The sequence below is a fragment of the Glycine soja genome, chromosome 14 (genome assembly GCF_004193775.1).
Source record: "Glycine soja cultivar W05 chromosome 14, ASM419377v2, whole genome shotgun sequence".
In the NCBI taxonomy this organism is placed as follows: Eukaryota; Viridiplantae; Streptophyta; class Magnoliopsida; order Fabales; family Fabaceae; genus Glycine; species Glycine soja.
The window spans coordinates 11,873,179-11,894,880 of record NC_041015.1 but is presented as its reverse complement, the minus strand read 5'-3'; the positions used below and the strand labels follow the sequence as shown (position 1 = coordinate 11,894,880).

At 33.5% G+C, this 21,702-nt stretch overlaps 2 protein-coding genes across 3 annotated transcripts; both read left to right on the top strand.

The window, feature by feature from the left end:
• The first annotated feature begins 5,543 nt into the window (after window positions 1-5,543).
• Window positions 5,544-18,627, top strand: LOC114383091 (U-box domain-containing protein 51-like). Of its 2 annotated transcripts, none has more exons than XM_028342686.1 (8): window positions 5,544-5,824; window positions 6,112-6,197; window positions 6,730-6,884; window positions 7,057-7,215; window positions 7,491-7,710; window positions 7,853-7,954; window positions 16,633-17,058; window positions 17,723-18,627. In XM_028342686.1, exons 1-8 carry the CDS (start codon window positions 5,659-5,661, stop codon window positions 18,473-18,475), a joined length of 2,067 nt encoding a protein of 688 aa, XP_028198487.1. In that variant the 5' UTR covers window positions 5,544-5,658; the 3' UTR covers window positions 18,476-18,627. The 2 variants fall into 2 exon arrangements, with proteins under 2 accessions (XP_028198487.1, XP_028198488.1); XM_028342687.1 differs by having other exon boundaries at window positions 5,652-5,828.
• A 2,018-nt stretch (window positions 18,628-20,645) lies between these two features.
• On the top strand, window positions 20,646-21,405 carry LOC114383806 (heat shock factor protein HSF24-like). The gene is made up of 3 exons (XM_028343541.1): window positions 20,646-20,955; window positions 21,148-21,323; window positions 21,391-21,405. Exons 1-3 carry the CDS (start codon window positions 20,646-20,648, stop codon window positions 21,403-21,405), a joined length of 501 nt encoding a protein of 166 aa, XP_028199342.1.
• Window positions 21,406-21,702: the final 297 nt, after the last annotated feature.

The window sequence follows — 21,702 nt, the reverse complement described above, 5'->3', positions numbered from 1 at the left end:
CATGAGAAAGGGCGTGCATTTAATGAAAGCATTGAAAGTTCAAACAACCATAAGTATCACACGAAAGCTTAAGTGAAGAAATTCATCTATTGTAAGACAACAGACACTTCAAACAACCATAAGTATCACACGATAGCTTAAGTGAAGAAATTCATCTATTGTAAGACAACAAACATTTGAAGATGAAGTTCTATAAATACTAGAATTTAACTAGAAGATGAAGAATTTTGTGCATGTGTTCTGCATTCGCATTGCACAAATTTACACAAGGAGATGCAAGAACAATGTCATAAAAAAACTAACTATCAATATGGGTGAGTGTCGAACTTCTTTCTCATCATATTAAATATTAATTCATTTTGTATTATTGACTACAATATTGAAATTGTATGTTTATAACTACTTTGCATATGCAAGGACAAAACTTACATTCAATCGCCACTACAACATTATGACGGAGGAACCAAATGTTGACCGAGCAATTAATTGGCTCAACGAGATTCCATGAGATAAATGAACTCTTGCATGGTATGATGGCCGACAATGGGGCACATGACAACCAATCTTGCCCAGTCAATTATTTCGGCACAAGAAATCTGCCAATAGGTGCCCTAATAAAATCAAGATATCTATGATGTAATGCATTGTTCAACAAAAGAGGGAGAGAAGTTGCAACAATACTTGCATCTGGCCAAGTTTATATGCAAGCACTAAACAAGGGCATCGAAGACGCACAGAGAGAGGCAAACACTCACACTATTATTGAGTTCAATCAACGTGACACACAGTTCTTGGTCCAGGAGACAATAAACTCGAGAGAGGTTTGGCCTATTGGAGATTTCACAGTCAGACAGGATGAAAGGTGGTGTGGCTATGACAAATTCCAGAAATTGTACATGTCTTATTCTCATGTTGTTGCTACTTGTAAGCAAGCTCATCATGAGTATAGGAACTACATACATTCTGTGTATACATTGGAAAGTATGTCTAACATATACAAAGGATTGTTGAAGAATTGCGCAATGAAGTGTATATTGGCCACTATGTTACGAGCCAATGATTTGTCTCGACCCAAACAAGAAAAGAAATTCTAAGGGTCATCTTGTCTCCTCTCGTATCCATACTAAAATAGATATTTGAGAACCAGGTCAACCAAAACAATGTTTTGTGTGTCACATCTTAAGTTATTCAAAGAAAAATTGCCCCCATCGTGTAGACTCAAGCCAACAACATTGAATTTACGTCATATTATTTGTATTTTAAATTTTTTGTTGTATTGTTTCAAATTTAAATATTTTAGTTCAATTTAACTTGTTACTGTATTTTTTTTATCTTCTTTTGCTCATTTAATTCTCTAACTACAACAAATTAAAATTAATAAGTGAGAAAATATATGGTCACTAAAAATATATGCATTTTTTGTGAAAAATATATTAAATAAGTAACAAAATTAAGAAAAATATGATGTAAATCATAACAAAGAAAATATTTCACTAAATTTAAATACAATATAAATAATGAAATTATATATTTTTATAAATATTTAACAAAATTATATTTATATTGAATATTTAAATATATGCATTTTTCTTAAATGCTATTCTAGATAAATTACATTTTTTTTATAAATTAATATATATAAAACAAATTAAAACAAAAAAAAGTTATTTTTAAAAAAAATTGTAAGAAAAATAGAAAATAATTTAAAAAATAAAAAAGTAAAAGAAATAACATAAACAATTAAAAACAAAAAAAAAAAAACAATTCACATTCTCAACTGCGTTGAAAAAAAACACCTAGGGAACCGATTGCATAAGGTCATTTAGAAAAAAAAAGACAACATTATGAAATTGTTTCCTAGGGAATCAATTTCCTAACGTGAGAAAAAAAATTGTAGGTGAGAAATCGGTCTAGGGGGAACCGATTTCTCACCATGCATAATGTTTTTATCATTTGTGTAAATAATATTTGGGTTGTATTATTTGGGCAATCATTTTCTTTTTGGACTATTTGTGTGAAAAAATCAAAGTTTTTACACATGAATTTAATCTAGCCCCAATGGTTGACCTTTTTTTGACTTATCTATTTACTTCTTTCTTGTAAGAGATCTTTCTTGCTTTCATATTTCGATATTTTCCACATAATTGTCAAAAAAAGGAAATATGGTGCTAAGTTTTGTAGAAAAATAGTAAATCCCACTTGCAAGAGACAGTCATTGACAGTGAAGATTCCCCCCAAGCCTATGGATAATGGATCAAGTGACAATGAGCTATATGACTATATGTGTTATGATTGCTCATGTAGTTTTTAGATTATTGTCATGACTTGCCATCGCAGAATGATTTAAATAAGCTCTAGGGACATCCTTTGTTATCACTAAAGGGATATATGTTTGATGGAACCCTAATTTGCGAATCTAACTTTTAGCATCAACAAATTGGGGAACCTATTCGAGACTCCCCGAAATTGGAGAAAATAAGAAGGAAAAAAGTGGAATTAGAGAAGGATATGAAAGAACAATGCCACAATCTTGACAGATTAATAAATTGAGGATAATTCATCACAAAAAATAAAATTCTTTGATAAGAACATAAGATTTTACACAAGAACCGAGAAAGACACTCTCTTACCGTGTCTAATATGAAATTTCATCAAAAACTAGCAAAGTGTAAGAATCTATTTATACTCCTACTAATAATCCTAAATTAGGCCTAGGATCGAATTGTAACATCCTATTTTTTTAGTAAATAAATTAAAGACTTTTTAGTAAAAATAAATAAATAAATAAAGTTTTAGAGAAGGATGAGGTTTTTATAATTAAATAAATAAAGAAAAATAGTTGTAATAAAATAATGCTTTGAAAAAAAAAATATATTTGATTTATTCATTTGATAGAAAATAAAATAGAGTACCGACGTCGATATCGGGTTCGTGTCAGACACCCGGACACGGCAAGAGACTGATGTATCCGTACTTCATAGACACAAACAAGTTTGATGAAGATGATCCTCAAATTACTTAACTCCTACTGTTCCACATAAAGATCATCCTCAAATTACTTAACTCCTGACAAATGTACTTAACTCTTACTGCTCCATGTGAAGGTTAAAAGTTAGGGGTTAAGAAATCACAGAAATTTCATTATCTTTTTTTGAAGAAATGCATTTTGGACAGTTATGTTATGTAATTAAGATCTAAATCATTTTAATTTGTAATAAATTTAACAATTAGTCTGTATGTCACACGAGTCACTAATCTAGACGTAACGAAAAAGTGTGGCTTTGATAGTGGTTTTTTTAATGTTTTGAAATTTTATAAGTTGCCTCAAGGGGCAGTAATATATTTAATAATATGAAGGAAAAGGAATGTTCAATTTGAGAGTCATCAACTTCCAGTTTAAAGATGTTGCATATCCTTCAACTCCAAAAGCAATTGGTGTCGGTTATTAGGCTAATGTAGAAGCACAGACTGACAAAGAAATTGAAGAATGGCAAAGACATATTGAAATCTTGATACTGTTCCTTTTACGAAAAGGATGTCAACACTGTTGGATATTAAATTTATTTTAAATGAGTTTTGCAATTTTTTTATTCATTTTGTTTTGTAATCATTTTGATTGGCTGCTTATAATTTATGTAATATATTTTCTGTTTTCATTGACTAAAGTATAAGCATAATAAAAAATGTTTCAAAATGATATTAATTTATCTACTCTTAATATTTGGAACTTTTGATTAAATATTGATGTTGGACTTTATATGTAAAGAAAAGTCTAACATTTGTTAATGGAAATCAAAAGAAAGGAGTAAAATGAAATTTAAAAATAAAATAAAAAAATCAAAATGAAACTTTTAAAAACATAAATGATCAAAATGAAAACTTTCAAAAATATAAAAAATTAAAATGAGATTTTTAAAAATATAATAGACCAAAATAAAATAAAACTAAAATAGAATAGATCACAAATAACATTTAGTCTTAATTTTAAGAAGGTATATCATCATATTTTTATCATGCCATATCAACCATCCTAATTTTTGCTTACAACATTTTGGAACTTGTGCTAATTTGCCTTAAAAACACTATCTGCACACTTATTTTGCAAGATCTCTACCATTGCACCAGGCCATATATACCTTTTCCCACAGGAACTCAAATTGAGGTTATCCATCACGTTAGTGGCTTTTGTGATCAAACTTATCATTAAATCCGCACCTTTCTTATTCTTTGCAAGTTGAATTTTTTGTTTCAAAAGCATGCCATGTTGGGTATGTTTGAACTTTCCTATCATGCTGCTATTTTCTGGTGTAGCATGGGGATCACCATTGACTTGTTTAAATGTATGATAATCCTCCGCATAGGACCCAATAATCGTACTTGCATTTCCATAAGTTATGTTGTATGGACAGGACATGTCTTCCTTGTAGCCGGAAATTCGTGTGGATGTGCAAAACTCAGTGAATGAATTTATTGATCTACCTGTAACATGCACTGCACAACAGCAAAAAAATTAATAACAAATCATCAACATTCCAATATATAATAAAAGATTTGACATGAGGGGAGGCAGAGAAGTTAGTAAATCTTTAAGTCCTCCATTTCAGAATTTGGCATGCTTGGTTTGTTCTCTCTAACATTGCTTCATCTTGTTCTTTAACGTGTGTCATCCATCTATCCATAACATTGGTTTTCTTTTTTCACCTTTTTGAAATTTGCATACACCCTTCCTTCAAATGGTGGCCAAATCAATGAGCCCTTTGATGCTACTTGCAAAACCTTCTACAACATCACTCAAGTCTGTATCATGAAGAGAAACAAAAAATTATCACATATTCATATCATAATTAAATACCTCCAAAATTAATATAAAAAAACTGAAAAAGACAATTGCATGTGAAATAAAAATAAACAAACCCTTCAACTTGAGTAAGCTGTCATTTCCTTATTAATCAAATTTGTAGGAATGCCAAAGTTTCTTCCAAGGACTGTAGTCTCTTCCTCCGCATGCCATGAAGGTCCATCTCCACTACTCTATCTATTTTAAAAACATGTACAACTACACAACAGCAAGCAAATTAGAACTAAATACATTGGTATAAAACATTATTCTGTTTACACAGTTTTTATCTCGTAAACATATTTATATTTTCATACGACTAACTTTATGAGGTTTCAGAGAAAGAAAGAAAGTATATGAATATAAAATCGAATTAGCTAAAATAGTTTAAAATTAATTAGATTTGATTTTTTTGTGGAACTAGTTTTTACACACTCCTACTGGTGGACAGTTATCTTTGTATTAATTTAACATTGTATTTTCATTTTTTTCAAGTTTATCCTTTAATTGGTGCACATATCAAATTTTATCTAAAATGTTAACTTAAAAAGAAAATTCTGTTTTTGGGTCAGGCTTAGTCAAAGAGCCTAAAAAACGTAAGGATGAAATTGAAACCTTAGTTGTGTCCGTGTGTTTGAGTGCACCATCTTCGATGAGGTTGCATGGGGGTGTTTCATTTCCATCTTCAGATCACCGAAAGAGCTAGGACTAGCTAGGAACCGTAGAAGAAAAAGAAGGACCTAACCAAGAGCTTCTCTCCTCCTCCTCCTTCTTGCGGTGGCCGGTGCAGCGTGGCGCGGGAGGTGGCAGACGACGCAATAATGTCTTCCCATGGTGGGACCACCACTACGCCACCACCCTTAAATGTCACCATGGTGGCTGTAGAGAAAGACAAGAACAGTGGCTATGCCTTCCGTTGGACAATTGAACACATTGATAACCCAGTCATCATTGCAGTCCATGTCAAGCACAAAAACATTCCTCATCGTAGGTACCCTCATATTTTTACATGTCTAATTAATTTCATAGAGCCCCTTTGAATACAAGGCTAAAAGTCCGTTTGACAGTTTTTTTTGAGAGTTTCTCTATTAGAAAAGATTCTATATTTTTAACAGAGAAACTCTCCAAAAATACTTATGCCTTGTATTCAAATAGACTTATATTACATTATAAGTTTTATAATTTTACGTTAAGTTGTGTCGTGATATATATGATCATTTTTGTTTGTTTTTTTTGTGTTACTTATGTTTATATGATAATAATTATGCATGCAGATGAGGGTACCAATGTTTTTCCTCCCGACGAAGACGATATAGCCCATGTTTTCAAGCCCTTACGTCACATGTGTCATGGAAAAGTTGTATGTAATTGATATTTGAGCTGAAATTAAATTTTAGTTTAATTAACCAATTTGAAGAAGATTTTAATAACATACTACTCAGACATTGTAAATTTATATTGTCATCCCTACACTTAAAAAATTATCCGTCTTACTTTTTAACTGTTTTTGTTTCTACACATATTTTTCAATCTGTTTTTAGTTTCTACAGTTTTGAATGGTATGAATTAAAATATATTAAAAAGTGTACGTGTGGAGATTGAAACGCGTCATTTATAAGTTTAGTGAATAAAATCTAAGAATTGTGTAAGTATATATAAGACACAAATTAATAATTAAACTTTAAATAAGTATTATAAAAGCTAATAAATCTATCGTTTATGATAATGTGATTGAATAGTAGTCTAAAAATTCTTTACATTCTTGGTGAACACACTATTTATTTATAAAAATAAATTATTTATTTTTCAATTGCACTCTCATTTCTGTCGTATTCAATCAAATGGTGTTGGTGGTGATACGTGAAACTTTCAACTGGCTAATGATATTTCAGGTTATGTTGAAAGAAGCCGTAATCGATGATAGTGATATTGTGAAAGGAATTGTGGAATATGCACAGAGAAATCGCGTCAATACTATAGTCGTTGGTGCACCCCACTCGTCCAGGAATACTTTGGCACGAACTCTGAACCTGAGGAGCGGAAGCAAGTTAAGTGTTGGGACATAATCGCATATCAATGCTACATTATATTAATTTTTTTAATATATCCTCAGTCCTCTTAAAATTTGGCCATTGCATGACAATTTTATGTTTCATTTGCATGTACATATGTATTATGTAATGTGTTAAAGTTTCTTAATGTGGTGGTGGCTGTCTCAGAAAATTTAAAGGCCATCACGATGTGTCAACAGGCGTAATGAAATCAGCTCCAGATTATAGTTCAGTGTACGTAATTTCAAAAGGGAAGATAGTGGGAGCTCGACCAGCAATACGCCCAATGATAAACGTGGTTCCATCACAAAAGGAAAATGGAGTAAGGTGCCACACAATTAAACTTAAGAGTAGCTTACAAATTTCCATAATGAGTAAATAGTGTATATAATATGTAAAGGTTTTTTATAATCGAATATGTATGATAAATTTATTAACTTTTATAATAATTATCTTAAAAATTATATTAACAATTATTTTTGAAATCATACTAATGATGAATTTTTATTGATTGACAATTACATTGTGAATAAAAATTAAACTCAAAAGTAAAAAGGGTCTTTAATCTTTTTCATATTTTGGTTTGGCTACAATGAAAACAGGACATATTCACATAGAAGAGGGAGCACCAATGGAAGATCAGAAAGATCAGCTCTACTTGAAATGCCAAGGTGTTCTTCAGCTGGTCAGACAATGAATCAGAGGTCACTATTTAGCCATACCTCAGGTTATAGTGACTCTTCAGGGTCGCATAAGTTTGAGTCAGCAGATGGAAATAAACAAGATTGTGATTTAGGCTCTACATCAGATTCCCAATTCTTAGTATGTGTCCATAAAAACGAGTTTATCATAAACTGGATTGTCTTTGTTGTAGAACTAGAACCACTATGTGGTCAAATTAATATAGTAATTTGAGTGGTAAAATTTTTAACTATGGAACATTTACTAATTTACTTCCTTCCAGGGAGATATGGAAGCTGAGATGAGAATGTTGAGGCTTAAACTGAAGCAAACTATGGACATGTACAACTCAACATGCAAAGATGTAATCTTAGCACAAACCAAGGTGATGTAAATTATTTGATTACTGTAAGAAGAAACCTCTAGTCCTGTCCTCATTCACCACATCATGTTTAGAAAAAAAAAAAAAAAACTTACCCTTTATTAGAGTATTGTAAGGAGCTACAGTTATTCAACTGCAGACTCACCTAGCTATTAGTAAAGTTAGTTATCTAACAGCTGATGACAACTCTTAATCAATTAGTAGTTAGTTAGATGGCAGCTGTTAGTCTCTCTAACAGAACTGCCTATAAATACTCTTTGTAATCTTCAGTGACTTGGATTAATGAATAACATTTTACTCCTCAGTTTCATCTCTCTTTATCCTCTTAGGTTAGGAATTTTATGATGGTATCTAGACCTTAGCTGATCATCAATGGCGAAAAACTCTGTTCCTTTTTCTTCCACTTTTGCTTTTCCTAGTTCAATCTCACAGAAACTTTATGATTCAAACTTCTTACTATGGAGACCACAAATTGAGCATGTCATCAGATCCCTCAAACTTCAAAGGTTTGTTGCGAATCCACAAATTCCATTAAGGTTCCTCACTGAAGCATATCGCGATGCAGGGATTGAGAATCCTGCATATGAAGCATGGGAGCAGTAGGATCAGGTTCTTCTCACTTGGTTGCAGTCGACATTGTCTACGTCAATTATATCTCAAATCATTGGATGTGTCCATTCGTATGAGGTCTGGGAACGAATCCATGATTATTTTCACAAACAAACACGAGCCAAAGCAAGGCAACTTCAAACTGAATAGTGTGCAACGATGCTTGAAGACAAGTCGATGCGTGAGTTTTTGCTTAGAATCAAAGCCATTTCTGACTCACTTGCCTTTGTCAGAAGTCCAATTTCTCTTCAGGAACACATTGATGCTATACTTGAAGGTCTTCCACAAGATTACCATTCAGTAATCTCGATTATTGAAAGCAAATTCCAACCTCTTCCTATTGAAAAAGTTGAGGCATTACTTTTACCTCACGAAGCTCAATTGCTAAAGTTTCAAAAACACATCTTTGATTCGCCTTTGATCAATCTTACTCAGGTGAACCCTAATTCATCTTCATCGTTTGGTTTCGATGCTTATGTAGTATCGAACAAATCTTCAAAACAGTATGACTCAGATACTTTTTGTGGTAGCTTTGGTCGCAATGGAAGTTTTAACAGAGGCGACTGTCGTGGTGGTGGTGGCGGTGATTGTGGCCGTGGTGGAGGACACTTTGCAAACTTCCAATGCCAAGTGTGTTACAAATATGGGCATACAACGTCTGTTTCTCACTATCGCTTTGATCAGAATTATCAACCAAATCCCTCACTCACACTACATAATCCTTCAAGTCAAGGAAATGTTCAGAGTAATTCCCTTTGGTCAAAATCAATACTCTCAAGGAAATTCTAATAACTTTGGTCAGAGTAACTATGGACAAAACAGTGGTTTTAGATCATCAAATTGATGAATTCAAGGAACAAATCAGAATAGGTAAATGCAGAATAACTAGAGTCAATAGCCTCCAAGTGCAATGATTGCAAACTCCGACTTTCAATTTAGATCTTCTTCAACCGGGATACCAGATTCATGTGCCTCTTTTCATGTGACAAAAGAATCATAGAACATTCAACAACTCAGTCCTTTTGAAGGTCCAGACCAAATCTACGTTGTTAATGGACAAGGTTTGCCCATTAATTCCACTAGTTCTTCTACTTTTCTCTATCCTATTAATCCTAAAGTGTATTTGTCCTTGAATCATGTGACGCCCTCTACCCTTCACATATATGTACTAATAATAAAAGAAATAAGAAATCATAATTAATTTAAAGTTCTTAAAGCACATTTAAATAAAATCCTTTCAAAGGGATAAAAGGCTCACATTCACTTAATTATTACCAGGTAAACTTGTCAAAAACATTTTTTGCTCAAAACATCATGTAATTAAACAAAACTCATGCCCCAATGTCACATCCTATCAGAGCATTGTGTCTTGACATTCTTCAGCACAAGGTTCCTTAAAGCAATTCATCTAGTCATCTGCTCCCACGAACACAAAGTTCGAGATCATCATAGGATCCAAAGACAAACAACACACGTGGAGTGAGTTATCACATTCCTAACTAATGGAGAGAAACAAGACAACATGTAGGTATAAATATCATATAAACAAAATAAAACTTATTTAAATATAGCTCATGTTATTTCACCACTTTGTCGCCTAATATCACATCACAACACAACACATCTCATTCATTTTCACAACATTCACGTACTCAAGGATCAAAACACAATATCACCAAGTCAATCAATACCGATCAATACACAAGCATTATGCAACATGTACACTAAGACTAAATCCTATATGCAATGTGGTACCATGTCAGTGAAAAACCTCGTCGGGCGCCTAGGAGTACATGACAAGACAAATCACACACTAGTAAGTCAGGTCACTCTCACTAGGTAAAATCATAGGGAGACCAGTCAGGGTCACGCTATTTTGCGAGAATGTTCCAACCATGTGGGATCGGCACATGCTTAAAGGAACACTCAAATTGGGTGTATTTTCCCCCAAGGCCTACACTCTAAAAAGTTCGTCAAGGCCTCTCCCTCCTGATTGAGGTCCAACCCAAAAAACATTTTAGTACACAAACTCTATCTATGAACTGTACAAAACACACGATTCCTCAATTGTTCTCAAAATAATTTTATATCGTCGCGCTTGTGATTAAACTCGTTGGGTCCCCACAGTGGTTCCCATCACAATACTCGTCGCGTATTAACTTGTCGCCCTTAAAGGGTCTTATAACCATGTGATTGTACAATTCATAACTCACAACTCAATGCACACAACATCTCAATGCACATATATATTACGAGTCAATACATACTCAATTTATCACATATATTCGGTCTCAATCACAATGGTATAATCCCAAAGTAGCATGTTATCACACCTTATGAATCATATACACTTTACCTATGAACTATGCAATACACACAACTACTCAATTGTTTTCAAAATCATTTTAACTCGTCGAGCTTGTGATTAAACTCATTGGGTTCCTATAGTAGATCTCATCACAATACTTGTCACCCTTAAAGGGTCTTACAATTGTATGATTGCACAGTTCATAGCTCACAACTCAATACACACATCTTAATACACATGTCTTTCACCTTTCATCACAGGTTCAATTTATCACATACTCACAATTTGAATCACAATTTCATAATCTTAATATAACAATTTATATAAAAGGTTTATTACAACATGGGAAGTAAAACCCCTCCAATAATTTAGCACAATTATATCAAAATCAATTAATCAAAATCATAGGTATGAAAAAAGAAAACACCAAGAATACTTAATTTTATCAACCAATTCGCATCAGAACATCAATATTGTATTTATAATCATAAAGGAGAAATTCAATAAACATCCCAAAATAAACCCAATTTAATCCTCTAAGGATCCCTACACATGTTCATTCTAACCCCAATTGCGATAAACTCATCCCTTACCTCTAAGCGGTCTCACGTGTGTATTGTGACAGCGATAGCAACATCTCATGTGGTTTCCTGAAATTCCTCAAGTTTTTCCTTTGATTGCTCTGATAGGGTTTCCAAGCGTTAGAGAGAAGAGATGGGATTGAAGTCTCCATTCCACTGTCCACAAGCGATGTGTATTTCTCCCTCCATAGAAATTATTTTGCAAATCCCAACGGTTAAGAGGTGCGTAAATGAATTTCAAACCACTTATCAAAATTTCATGACAATTCAACGATTAACAAATCCGGGATTGTAGTTTTACTAAGATAGTTTTGGGTTTCTACGGGAAAGAAAAAGCTACCATGCAAAGAGTATTTCTCTCAGCTCCGACATGTTTTCTTAATTCCCAACAGTGAGAATGTTCGGAAATGAGTTCCGAATATGGTGCTCAAATTTCACGATAATTCAATGGTGAATGAGTCCGAGATCGTCCTTTTCTGAGACAGGTTTGGTGGTATGCGGGAAAATAGAAGGTTTTGGGAGGAGGAGAAGGGAAAACGAAATTGAGAGGAAGAGGAGGCGTAGAGAGTATTGTCAATATGAAAACTGACCTAAGATGCCTCTATTTATAGCTAGAGTACTTACAACCTATTATTTACTCTATTTTTCTTTGTTTATTATTTTATAAACAAATACTTTATTTTATTTCCTATCAAGTGAATAAATAAAATACCATTTTTATTATCCTTTGAATCATTATTTTAATACATTTATTTCTCCTTATTTTTTTAATTATAAAATCTCACCATTTTCTAAAACTCTATTTTTTTATACTAAAAAACCTTTTTAATTTATTTACGAAAAATGAGATGTTACAAATCACCTTTTACATGTGCCTACTATAACTAAAAATTTAACCAGTGTTAGTAAATTTGCACTAGATAATGCTGTATTTTTTGAGTTACATCCTAATCATTGTCTTATGAAATCATAGGAAGCCAATGAGATCTTACTTCAAGGCTCACTTGGATCTGATAGATTATATGTGTTTCCAAATATTCAACTCCAAGACTCAATTGCTGCTAGTTCAGCTTCTTGTTTTGTTTCAGATTCTGTAAATAATTTCAATTCTGATGTAAAAACTACTTCTTCTACAAGTGCATGTACTAGCACAAGTTCTCAAACTCTTTGGCACCTTAGATTGGGCCATCCTAGTTCTAATGTCTCGAGACTTGTTCTTAATCATTGTAAGATACCAGTTTCAAATAAAAATGTCATTGAGTTTTGTGCAGTTTGTTGTGTTGGTAAATCACATAGATTACTTGCCCCTTTATCTAAAACTGTTTATAATCAACCCTTAGAATTGATATACAGTGATCTATGGTGTCCTGCACATATTCCTTCTAAAAATGGTTTTCACTATTATATCACCTTTGTTGATGCCTATTCTAGGTTCACATGGATTTACTTGCTTAAAAATAAATCTAAAACTTTCCCTATTTTCCAATAGTTCAAGTTAATGATTGAACTTCAGTTAAATTCCAAAATGAAGTGTGCAAACAAATTGGGGAGGGGAGTCCTGACCTCTAACAAATTTTTTAGCAAGCCATGGAATCATTCATAGACTAATCTGACCTCACACACATCACCAAAAGGGTGTAGTGGAGAGGAAACACAGACATGTTGTAGAATTAGGTCTTACTCTTCTCAAGCAAGCCTCCCTACCTCTCAAATTCTGGGTGTTGGTTCTTATCCTTTGTTCAGCTACCAAAAGAACCTGCAAGATCAAAAAGAAAAATAGAAAACACAGCAAAGCAACAAGCAAGAGTCTACACCATGAGTTTACGTGGTTCGGCAATGTGCCTACATCCACGGGAAATGCAGCTCATCATCATCACATTGATCATGAAACATTACAAGTCCAATACAAGCAGCAACTGATCTCTCTTGGTTTCCCTTATTTCAAAATCTCTCTCAATCTCCTAACTCTCTTTCTCTATTGAACTCTCTATTTTTCTGCAACAGCTTTGATTTTTCAGCCTCTCTCAAAGTCACTCCTTTAGCATTACATGATCAAGATTATATATACACTCTAGTTATGCTTTTGGTGCCAAAACCAATTCAGTTATTATAACTGAATTCAGTTATGACAGCACCTCTTAGAGCCTTCTCACTTGTGCCATTTGTGATTTTGAGTCACACACCACACTGGGATTTTGCTTTCACAACAACAGTTTAGTTGATCAATAAGTTATCTACCATCTCCCCAAACTTTAAAGTTCCCTACACTTTTTTGTCCAATAAACCCCAGATTATACTTTTCTTAAATCCTTTGGATTCTCTTGTTTTCCTTTTCTTGGACCTACAATAGACACAAACTAGAATATAGGCCTAATGAGTATGTTTTTCTAGGATATACCACATCTCATAAGGGCTATAAGTGTCTCTCTCCTACTAGAAAACTCTTCATATCCAAGGATGTTTTTAATGAAGTTAAATTTCCATATCCAAGTTTGAGTCATCTCTTATTTACAATACTCCTCTCATTGCTTCCATACCCATTGTTCCTCAACCCAATTCTTTTCAGTCCTCTTCCAGCAACTCTACTGCTGGTTCTTCTTCTATAAACCCCACTATTGATTTGACTACTTATTGTAGTCCTAATATTAATGTTGATTCTAGTCCTAACATAGAAACTGAATTTTCTAGTCCTAATGTTGAAGCTGAATCTACATCTGTATACAAGTGAATTTTCCTCAATCATCAGATCTGTCTCATTCTGCTACTTCACACAGTGTAGCATCAGAAAATGTTCCTACAGTATCCCCACCTGCTAGACCAGTTAATTCTCATCCAATGCAAACTAGATCAAAGTCTGGAATTCATTTACCTAAAATTAACCCAACTTTGTTACTTGCTCACTGGGAACCAAAGTCATTAAAGCAAGCATTGGATAATCCACAGTGGTTCACTGCAATGAAACAAGAATATGAGGCACTCATACATAACAAGACCTAGGATTTAGTTTCCCTTCCTTCTAATATAAAAGTAGTGGGCTGCAAGTGGGTATTCAGGGTCAAGGAAAATGCAGATGGAACTTTCGACAGGTATAAAGCTAGACTAGTAGTAAAAGTGTTTCATTAAGTGGCTGGTTGTGATTTTAATGAAACTTTTTCTCCTATTGTAAAACCTATTACTGTAAGGTTGATTCTTACCTTGGCTCTAACTAATAATTGAGAAATGTTTCAACTTGATGTCAACAATGCTTTCTTAAAGGGTTTTCTAGAGGAAACCATTTATATGCAGCAACCTCCAGGTTTTGAAAACCCCATTACTTCTCTAGTTTGTAAACTACACAAAGCTCTGTATGGGTTTAAGTAAACACCAAGACAGTGGTTTGATAGTCCACTATGTTGCATCTTGGCTTCTCTGCAAGCAAATGTGATCCATCTCTCTTTATTTTCAAAGATGCTTCTCATATTATTTATCTCTTGGTGTATGCTGATGATATCATAATAGTTGGAAGTTTTGTCACCTTAGTCCAACAATTTACTATCAAGCTTCATTCTAATTTTTCTCTTAAACAACTTCAGAAGCTAGATTACTTCTTGGGTATTGAAGTTAAGTCTATGGATGATGGCTCTATTCTTCTAACTCAAAGCAAATACATAACAGATCTTCTACAAAAAACTAAAATGGCTAAGGTTCAACCTATATCTTCTCCCATGGTTTCTAGATGTGAGCTCACTAAAACAGGAACAAATATATTATCAGATCCTACTCTCTATAGATCAATGGTTGGAGCATTACAATACTCCACCATAACCAGACCTGAGCGTAGTTTTGTTGTGAACAAAGTATGCCAATTCTTGGCTAATCCTCTTGAAACACACTGGACAACTGTAAAAAGAATCCTCAGATTTCTAAAAAGCTCTTTGCATCATAGCTTACTTCTCAAAGCTGCTACTCCAAGAGTTCCTATTCCATTAAAGCACTCTATGATGCAGATTAGGCATCTAACCCTGATGATAGAAGGTTTACATCAGAGGTTGCTATTTATTTTGGTCCAAATCTCATATCTTGGCGGTCTAAGAAACAACAAATTGTAGCTAGGTCAAGTACTAAAGCTGAGTATAGAAGCCTAGTTCAAGGTACAACTGAAGTGATGTGGATTCAAACCCTACTGATTGAACTTTCTGTTCCTTTAACTTTTCCAACAATATTCTATGATAATCAAAATGTTGTTTCCATCACTCACTATCTAGTTCTTTACGACAAAACACATGGAGATTGATATTTTCTTTGTTAGGGAGAAGGTTTTAGCTAAGAAGCTGCAAGTTTATCACATTACTGCCATTGATCAATGGGCAAATGCTTTAACAAAATCTTTGTCTCCAACTAGGTTTCTTTTCTTAAGGTTCAAACTCAATGCCATTGAGTCTCACTTAAAGACTCAACCCCATTGAGTTTGAGTTTGAAGGGGGGGGGGGATTAGACTATTGTAAGGAGTTGCAGTTATTCAACTGCAGACTCACCTAGCTATTAGTAAAGTTAGTTATCTAACTGCTGTTGACAACTGTTAGTTAGTTAGTAGTTAGTTAGATGGCAGCTGTTAGTCTCTCTAACAAAACTGTCTATAAATACTCTTTTGTAATCTTTAGTGACTTGGGTTAATGAATAATATTTACTCCTCCTTTCATCTCTCTCTCATCTCTATTCTCTTAGGTTAGGAATTTTATGACCCTTCTCTGTAAAGAAACCACACCTACACCTATTTACTCCTTCTTTGTAAAATGGTAATGATAACTACTGTTTGATATGAATAACAAGGGAAAAATATGTTTTTATTCCTCAAAATATTTTTATATGTTGGTTTAGCCTCTATAAAAATTTAATATGTTCTTAGTTCATATATTTATCCAAAAACATGTTTTTTAGTTCTTGGTGAAGTAATAAAATTTCACTTTTTGATAAATGCAGGGACCAAAAATGTATTAAATTTCTATAGGGACTAAATCAAACATTTTAAAATATTTTTGAGGAACCAAAAACATATTTTCCTAAAAATAATAAAATTAGGGTAGTGAATAAATGAGCTTGAGTATTATACTTTGATGAAATGAATGAAGTGTTAAATGATTGATGAAATAAATGAAGTGTTAAATGAAATAATTCAATGGGTGTTGTGTAATAAATATTGGCAGGCTAAGGAGATTAACCAATGGAAGGAGGAACGTATAGCTGAGGAAGCTACTAAGTTGCCTAAAGAGGCAGCTCTAGAACTGGCAGAAAAGGAGAAAGTTAAAGCTCAAGCTGCCTTGGAAGCATATGAGGAAGCCATTAAGATGGTTGAAAAGGAAGCACAAAGAAGAATTCAGGCAGAGGTGAAGGCTAGGAGAGAGGCGCAAGAAAAGGATCGAGCATTAAATCTGTTGATTATCAACGATACTCGGTACAGAAAATACAGTATAAAGGATATTGAAGAGGCCACTCAGAAGTTTTCCCCATCATTGAAAGTAGGTGAAGGTGGATATGGACCTGTGTTTAGAGGCCAACTTGATCACACCCCGGTTGCAATCAAAATTTTAAACCCTGATGCTTCCCATGGAAGGAGGCAGTTCCAACAAGAGGTATAACACATGTTAGAGTCCATGGTTCAGAGGGGAGAAAAGTGGAAAAAGTAATAAAATTGAAAGTGAATTTTACTCAAATGAGAAAATCAGTTTTTCAACATAGATATGTATGCAATTGGTTGATGGAATAAAAATCTTTATACTGACCATGAAAATTAATCTCTTTTTAGTAACTTGCTCACTTAGAATTCTTTTCTAAGCTACCCTATACATGAAGCTAGTTTGTAACTTCACATATTCTAACAATTATGCTTTACAAACAAAATTCCAAGTGCCTTAGAAGAATAACATGTATAAATATAATTACTGACTTTTCTTTCGCAAAACAGTGATTGTCTTTCATTACTTTTGTAAGAAACTTCTGAATTCGGCAAGATTATGCTTAGAATTAAATTAGAATGTATTGATAGTATTACGTTTTTATACAAGAGTAGAATTTATGTGCACGGTCAGTGTAAAAGTCATTTTTACAATGTTATTCAATCATGCTTTAGCATGTATAGTAAAATTATTGACTTTTGTAATATTTAAAACTCATATCCGAGGATACTTTTTAATTGATGGATAGAATAAAAATATTTACACTTATAGTGTATGAAAATCAAACTCTTGTGTTTATGCAATCTTCACAAAAATATATTTTTCCTTCTCGCATGTGTAGGTTGAGATATTATGCAGCATAAGGCATCCTAACATGGTCCTCCTCCTTGGTGCGTGTCCCGAGTACGGATGCCTAGTGTATGAGTACTTGGAGAATGGTAGCTTAGAAGATAGATTGTTGATGAAAAATGACAGCCCTCCGATTCCATGGTGGAAACGTTTTGAAATAGCTGCTGAGATTGCAACTGCACTCCTTTTCCTTCACCAAACAAAGCCAGAGCCAATTGTGCACCGGGACCTTAAACCCGCAAACATTCTCTTGGACAAGAACTTTGTGAGCAAAATAAGTGATGTTGGTCTTGCAAGACTAGTGCCACCATCTGTGGCTGACTCTGTCACACAGTATCACTTGACTGCAGCTGCTGGAACCTTTTGTTACATTGATCCTGAGTACCAACAAACAGGAAAGTTAACAAAAAAATCAGATATCTATTCCTTGGGGATAATGCTACTACAAATCATCACTGCCAAGCCTCCAATGGGGCTTGCACACCATGTTAGGATGGCAATTGAGAAGGAAACATTTTCAGAAATGCTTGATATTATGATCAGTGATGTGCCACTGGAAGAGGCTCTAGCATTTGTCAAACTCTCATTGAGTTGTACAGAGCTCAGCAAAAAGGACAGGCCTGATCTTGCAACAGTGGTGGTGCCAGAGCTTAACCGTTTAAGGGACTTTGGATTGGCATTTCAGAACCGTAGCCACCCTCCACACCTTCCCACGCCTACGCGAAGTCCACGATCAAGTACTTAAAATAGGTTCCATGTTGGTATGTTGACTCACCTGCCATGTTGATTTGTGTATAATCATTTACTCCAACTAACTTCTTTGCGGCACGCATTGTTGTGTTGTGAATGCAAGTTTCCAACAGTTTTCTTGTAATGGAAGAGTTCCTTTTAATCCAATTAGATGCCTGGTAGTCTAAGATTGGAAAGTAAAATTGTGATGCGAAATATAAGAAACATAACTTGTAAACAACATTAATCTTACATGACTATATGTGATTTATAAGAAACATAACTTGTAAACAACATTAATCTTACATGGCTAAACCAATCAGAAATCATAATATTACTTTTATAGTAGTTACTAGTTACTTTTTAATGTTAACAAACTTGTCTTACATGACTCTATGTGATTGAATAATAGTATAAAACCTTTTTATATTATCAATGCTTAAACTATTCACTCTAAAACTTATCTATGCTAGTGTAGACTTGAGTTGTATATGGGAGGGTAGTCAAGTTTTCACATAAGATTTTAAGTAGCTAACACAGTCCCACAAAGTTGATATTAATTTATCGTAAAGAGACACTATAGTTAGAGAATATTTTGTGATACTTATTAAAAGGTGGAATGCTTTGGCACTGTTTGTAATGAGAACAATAGACACAATCCGTCATAGATATTCACAGCAAGTTATGTTTCATTGATGTGGTGTATGTGGTGGCCATAGTGTCATAGCTCCCATCAAACTTGATTGCCAGTTTGTTTAAACTTAATAAAAGGAATTGTGAAAAGAACACTTTTAGAAAAAGTACTTTCTTAAGAAATAGATAGAATTTGTTTCTTAAAAAACATGGTTTTCTACTCTCTTTTTTAAAGTAAAAATAGTTTAAACAAACACACTGAAAAACAAAAAAAATTACTTATTTTATTAAAAATACACCTATTTTAACAAAAAAGTTTTAACAAAACAGCCCATTGTAGAAGGACTTGGCCGGAAAACTCACAAGCGAAGAGGTGGCTCAGAATCCTTAGTTAGCTTGCAAAGTAAAGTATAAACTAATCAGCACATACTAAAAGTAATAATTTGAAACCAGAACTGAACCAGGTACAGATAGATTGCGTTTGGAGAAAGGTATAGAAAAAAAGAAAAAGATTGTAAAAAGAAGCTTTGCTTCGGACATGAAAATGAAGTGCATATTTACAGCATCTAAAATTCAAGGAAATAATAATTTTAGTAGTGACTGGTGCATGGTGTTCCATTGTTCCGTTGTTATTTTATCCCGTGGTTGAGTCCCCTAATTCTATCATCATAGTATATAAACATCATATTAAAATAACTTCAAAATGTAACAAGAAGGTTCAATCATATAGAAGGAAAATTACTTTAGTTTTTTAACATATATGTTTTCTTTGATGGAAAAGATTAAAAAAAAAACATTAAAGTTTCGGACTCATTAGTGGATTTATGATGTATATATGATTGGCAAGACCCTTGTATTATTAAATTGTACAAGTGTAATTACTTCATTGTCTTTTGCAACACTCGGTTCTAAACTTTTGTTATCATGTTAACTAATCAATCGGTAACACTACAAGAAAAATTACGGAGGCTTTTGCCTACAGACATAAATTATTGTAGGTAAACGTCAAAAAATACTTATATCTATAATTGTTTGTCATAGATAAAATTTAAAGATTTCTATCTATTATTATTTGGTGTAACTAAAACTTAAAATAATTTCTACTTACAAATGTTTAGTGTCGATGAAATTTCAAAAAACATATACCTACTATTACTTAGTATTGATAAAATCTTATAAAATTTACACTTATAGTTCATTGATGTAGATAAAATTTAAAAATTTTTTGCCTACGAATACATAATGTAGGTAAAATCTCATAAAACAAAATTTTAATTTATTCAAGCTATTTTTCTAAGAAAACACTTCTTCCAAAGTCTTAGAATATGCTTGGCTCTCCATTTTTTTTTCTTTCTAACTAAATTATAATAATTGATTAGCTCCTTTTAATCATATTTTATTTTTTCACACTAATTTTCCGAATAAGAACAACAAACAGTTCAATTTTTTTCGGCAAAAAGTGAAAGAAAAAGAAAAATCAATCATCAAATTACGCTTATTATCAATAATAGTAAAATCGACATTTTTGTGAACATGCAGGGATTTCGAAAATTATGCACAAATGGGAATTCGTGAATGAACACTTCAAGCGAGGGCAGAAGGAGCTTCTCTCGGAGATCAAACGCCTTAAGACCGTGCCTCAATCGTCGACACATCCCCCAGATGCTGGAAAACCTGGTGCTGACGAAAACTCTCTGTCAAACCCCGGTGGCGACGACACGGGCTCAACCTCAACCTCGTCCTCCAGTTTCAAGTACCAGGGATCGGTGGAAACAAACACAACACCTTCTCACCAGTTATCAAGCGAGAACAAGAAACTGAAGAAGGATAACGAAACGCTGAGTTGCGAGCTGGCACGTGCGAGTAAGCAGTGCCAATTATCATGCATTTTATCCATGATTATGAGAAGAATGGAGGATATACTGATAATATGGTAGCTAGGAACTAAGATGTAGATTTCACTTTCACAAGATGCTACCTGAGCATTTTTAGAATTTAAGTTTTATGCATTGAGATCTTTCTTTCTCAATCTGCTGTTAAGATTCCCTATTCTAGGGGGTGAGTGGCAGAAAATGGAAAATCCTAATTTGCGAATGGCAATGGGCATTAAACCTGATCAGAAAGGTGTGCGCATTAGAAGAATTGATCCTACTGCTCCAGAATCTAAGGTTTTGAAGTCATCAGATGTTATCCATAGTTTTGATGGGTTGATATTGCCAATGATGGAACAGGTGATCGAGTGGTTTTGTTTTGGTTTCTTTATACATTATGCCCAGCATATAGCTTACATTTGTTTAGGTGTACTTTGTTTAGCTACTAAAAACTAAAAAAGTCTTGAGTATATGACCTTAGTATATTCATTGGTAAATAACAATGTATAATAAGGGTATAAATTTGATAAACTTAATTAAGAGTCAAAATAAAGTAAGAGAATTAATACTTTCCACCAAGGATCACACCCCATCCTTAAGGAAGCATCGAAGAATATAACTCAAAATTCTAAGTTCCAAAAAGCCAAAAGCACGCTAGAGGGAAAATTCACCTATTCTCCCATTATTTCTATCTATATAATAAAAAAACCAACTTTCTGATACATGGTTCACTAGAACA

What these genes read in the sequence shown, in the direction of transcription:
- LOC114383091 (XM_028342686.1), top strand. Translation starts at nt 5,659, where the DNA reads ATGTCTTCCCATGGTGGGACCACCACTACGCCACCACCCTTAAATGTC. An exon ending in ACATGTGTCATGGAAAAGTT is followed by an intron (nt 6,198 to 6,729) that starts GTATGTAATTGA and finishes ATGATATTTCAG; the next exon opens with GTTATGTTGAAAGAAGCCGT. An exon ending in GGAGGCAGTTCCAACAAGAG is followed by an intron (nt 17,059 to 17,722) that starts GTATAACACATG and finishes TCGCATGTGTAG; the next exon opens with GTTGAGATATTATGCAGCAT.
- LOC114383806 (XM_028343541.1), top strand. Translation starts at nt 20,646, where the DNA reads ATGCACAAATGGGAATTCGTGAATGAACACTTCAAGCGAGGGCAGAAG. An exon ending in TTGCGAGCTGGCACGTGCGA is followed by an intron (nt 20,956 to 21,147) that starts GTAAGCAGTGCC and finishes TCCCTATTCTAG; the next exon opens with GGGGTGAGTGGCAGAAAATG.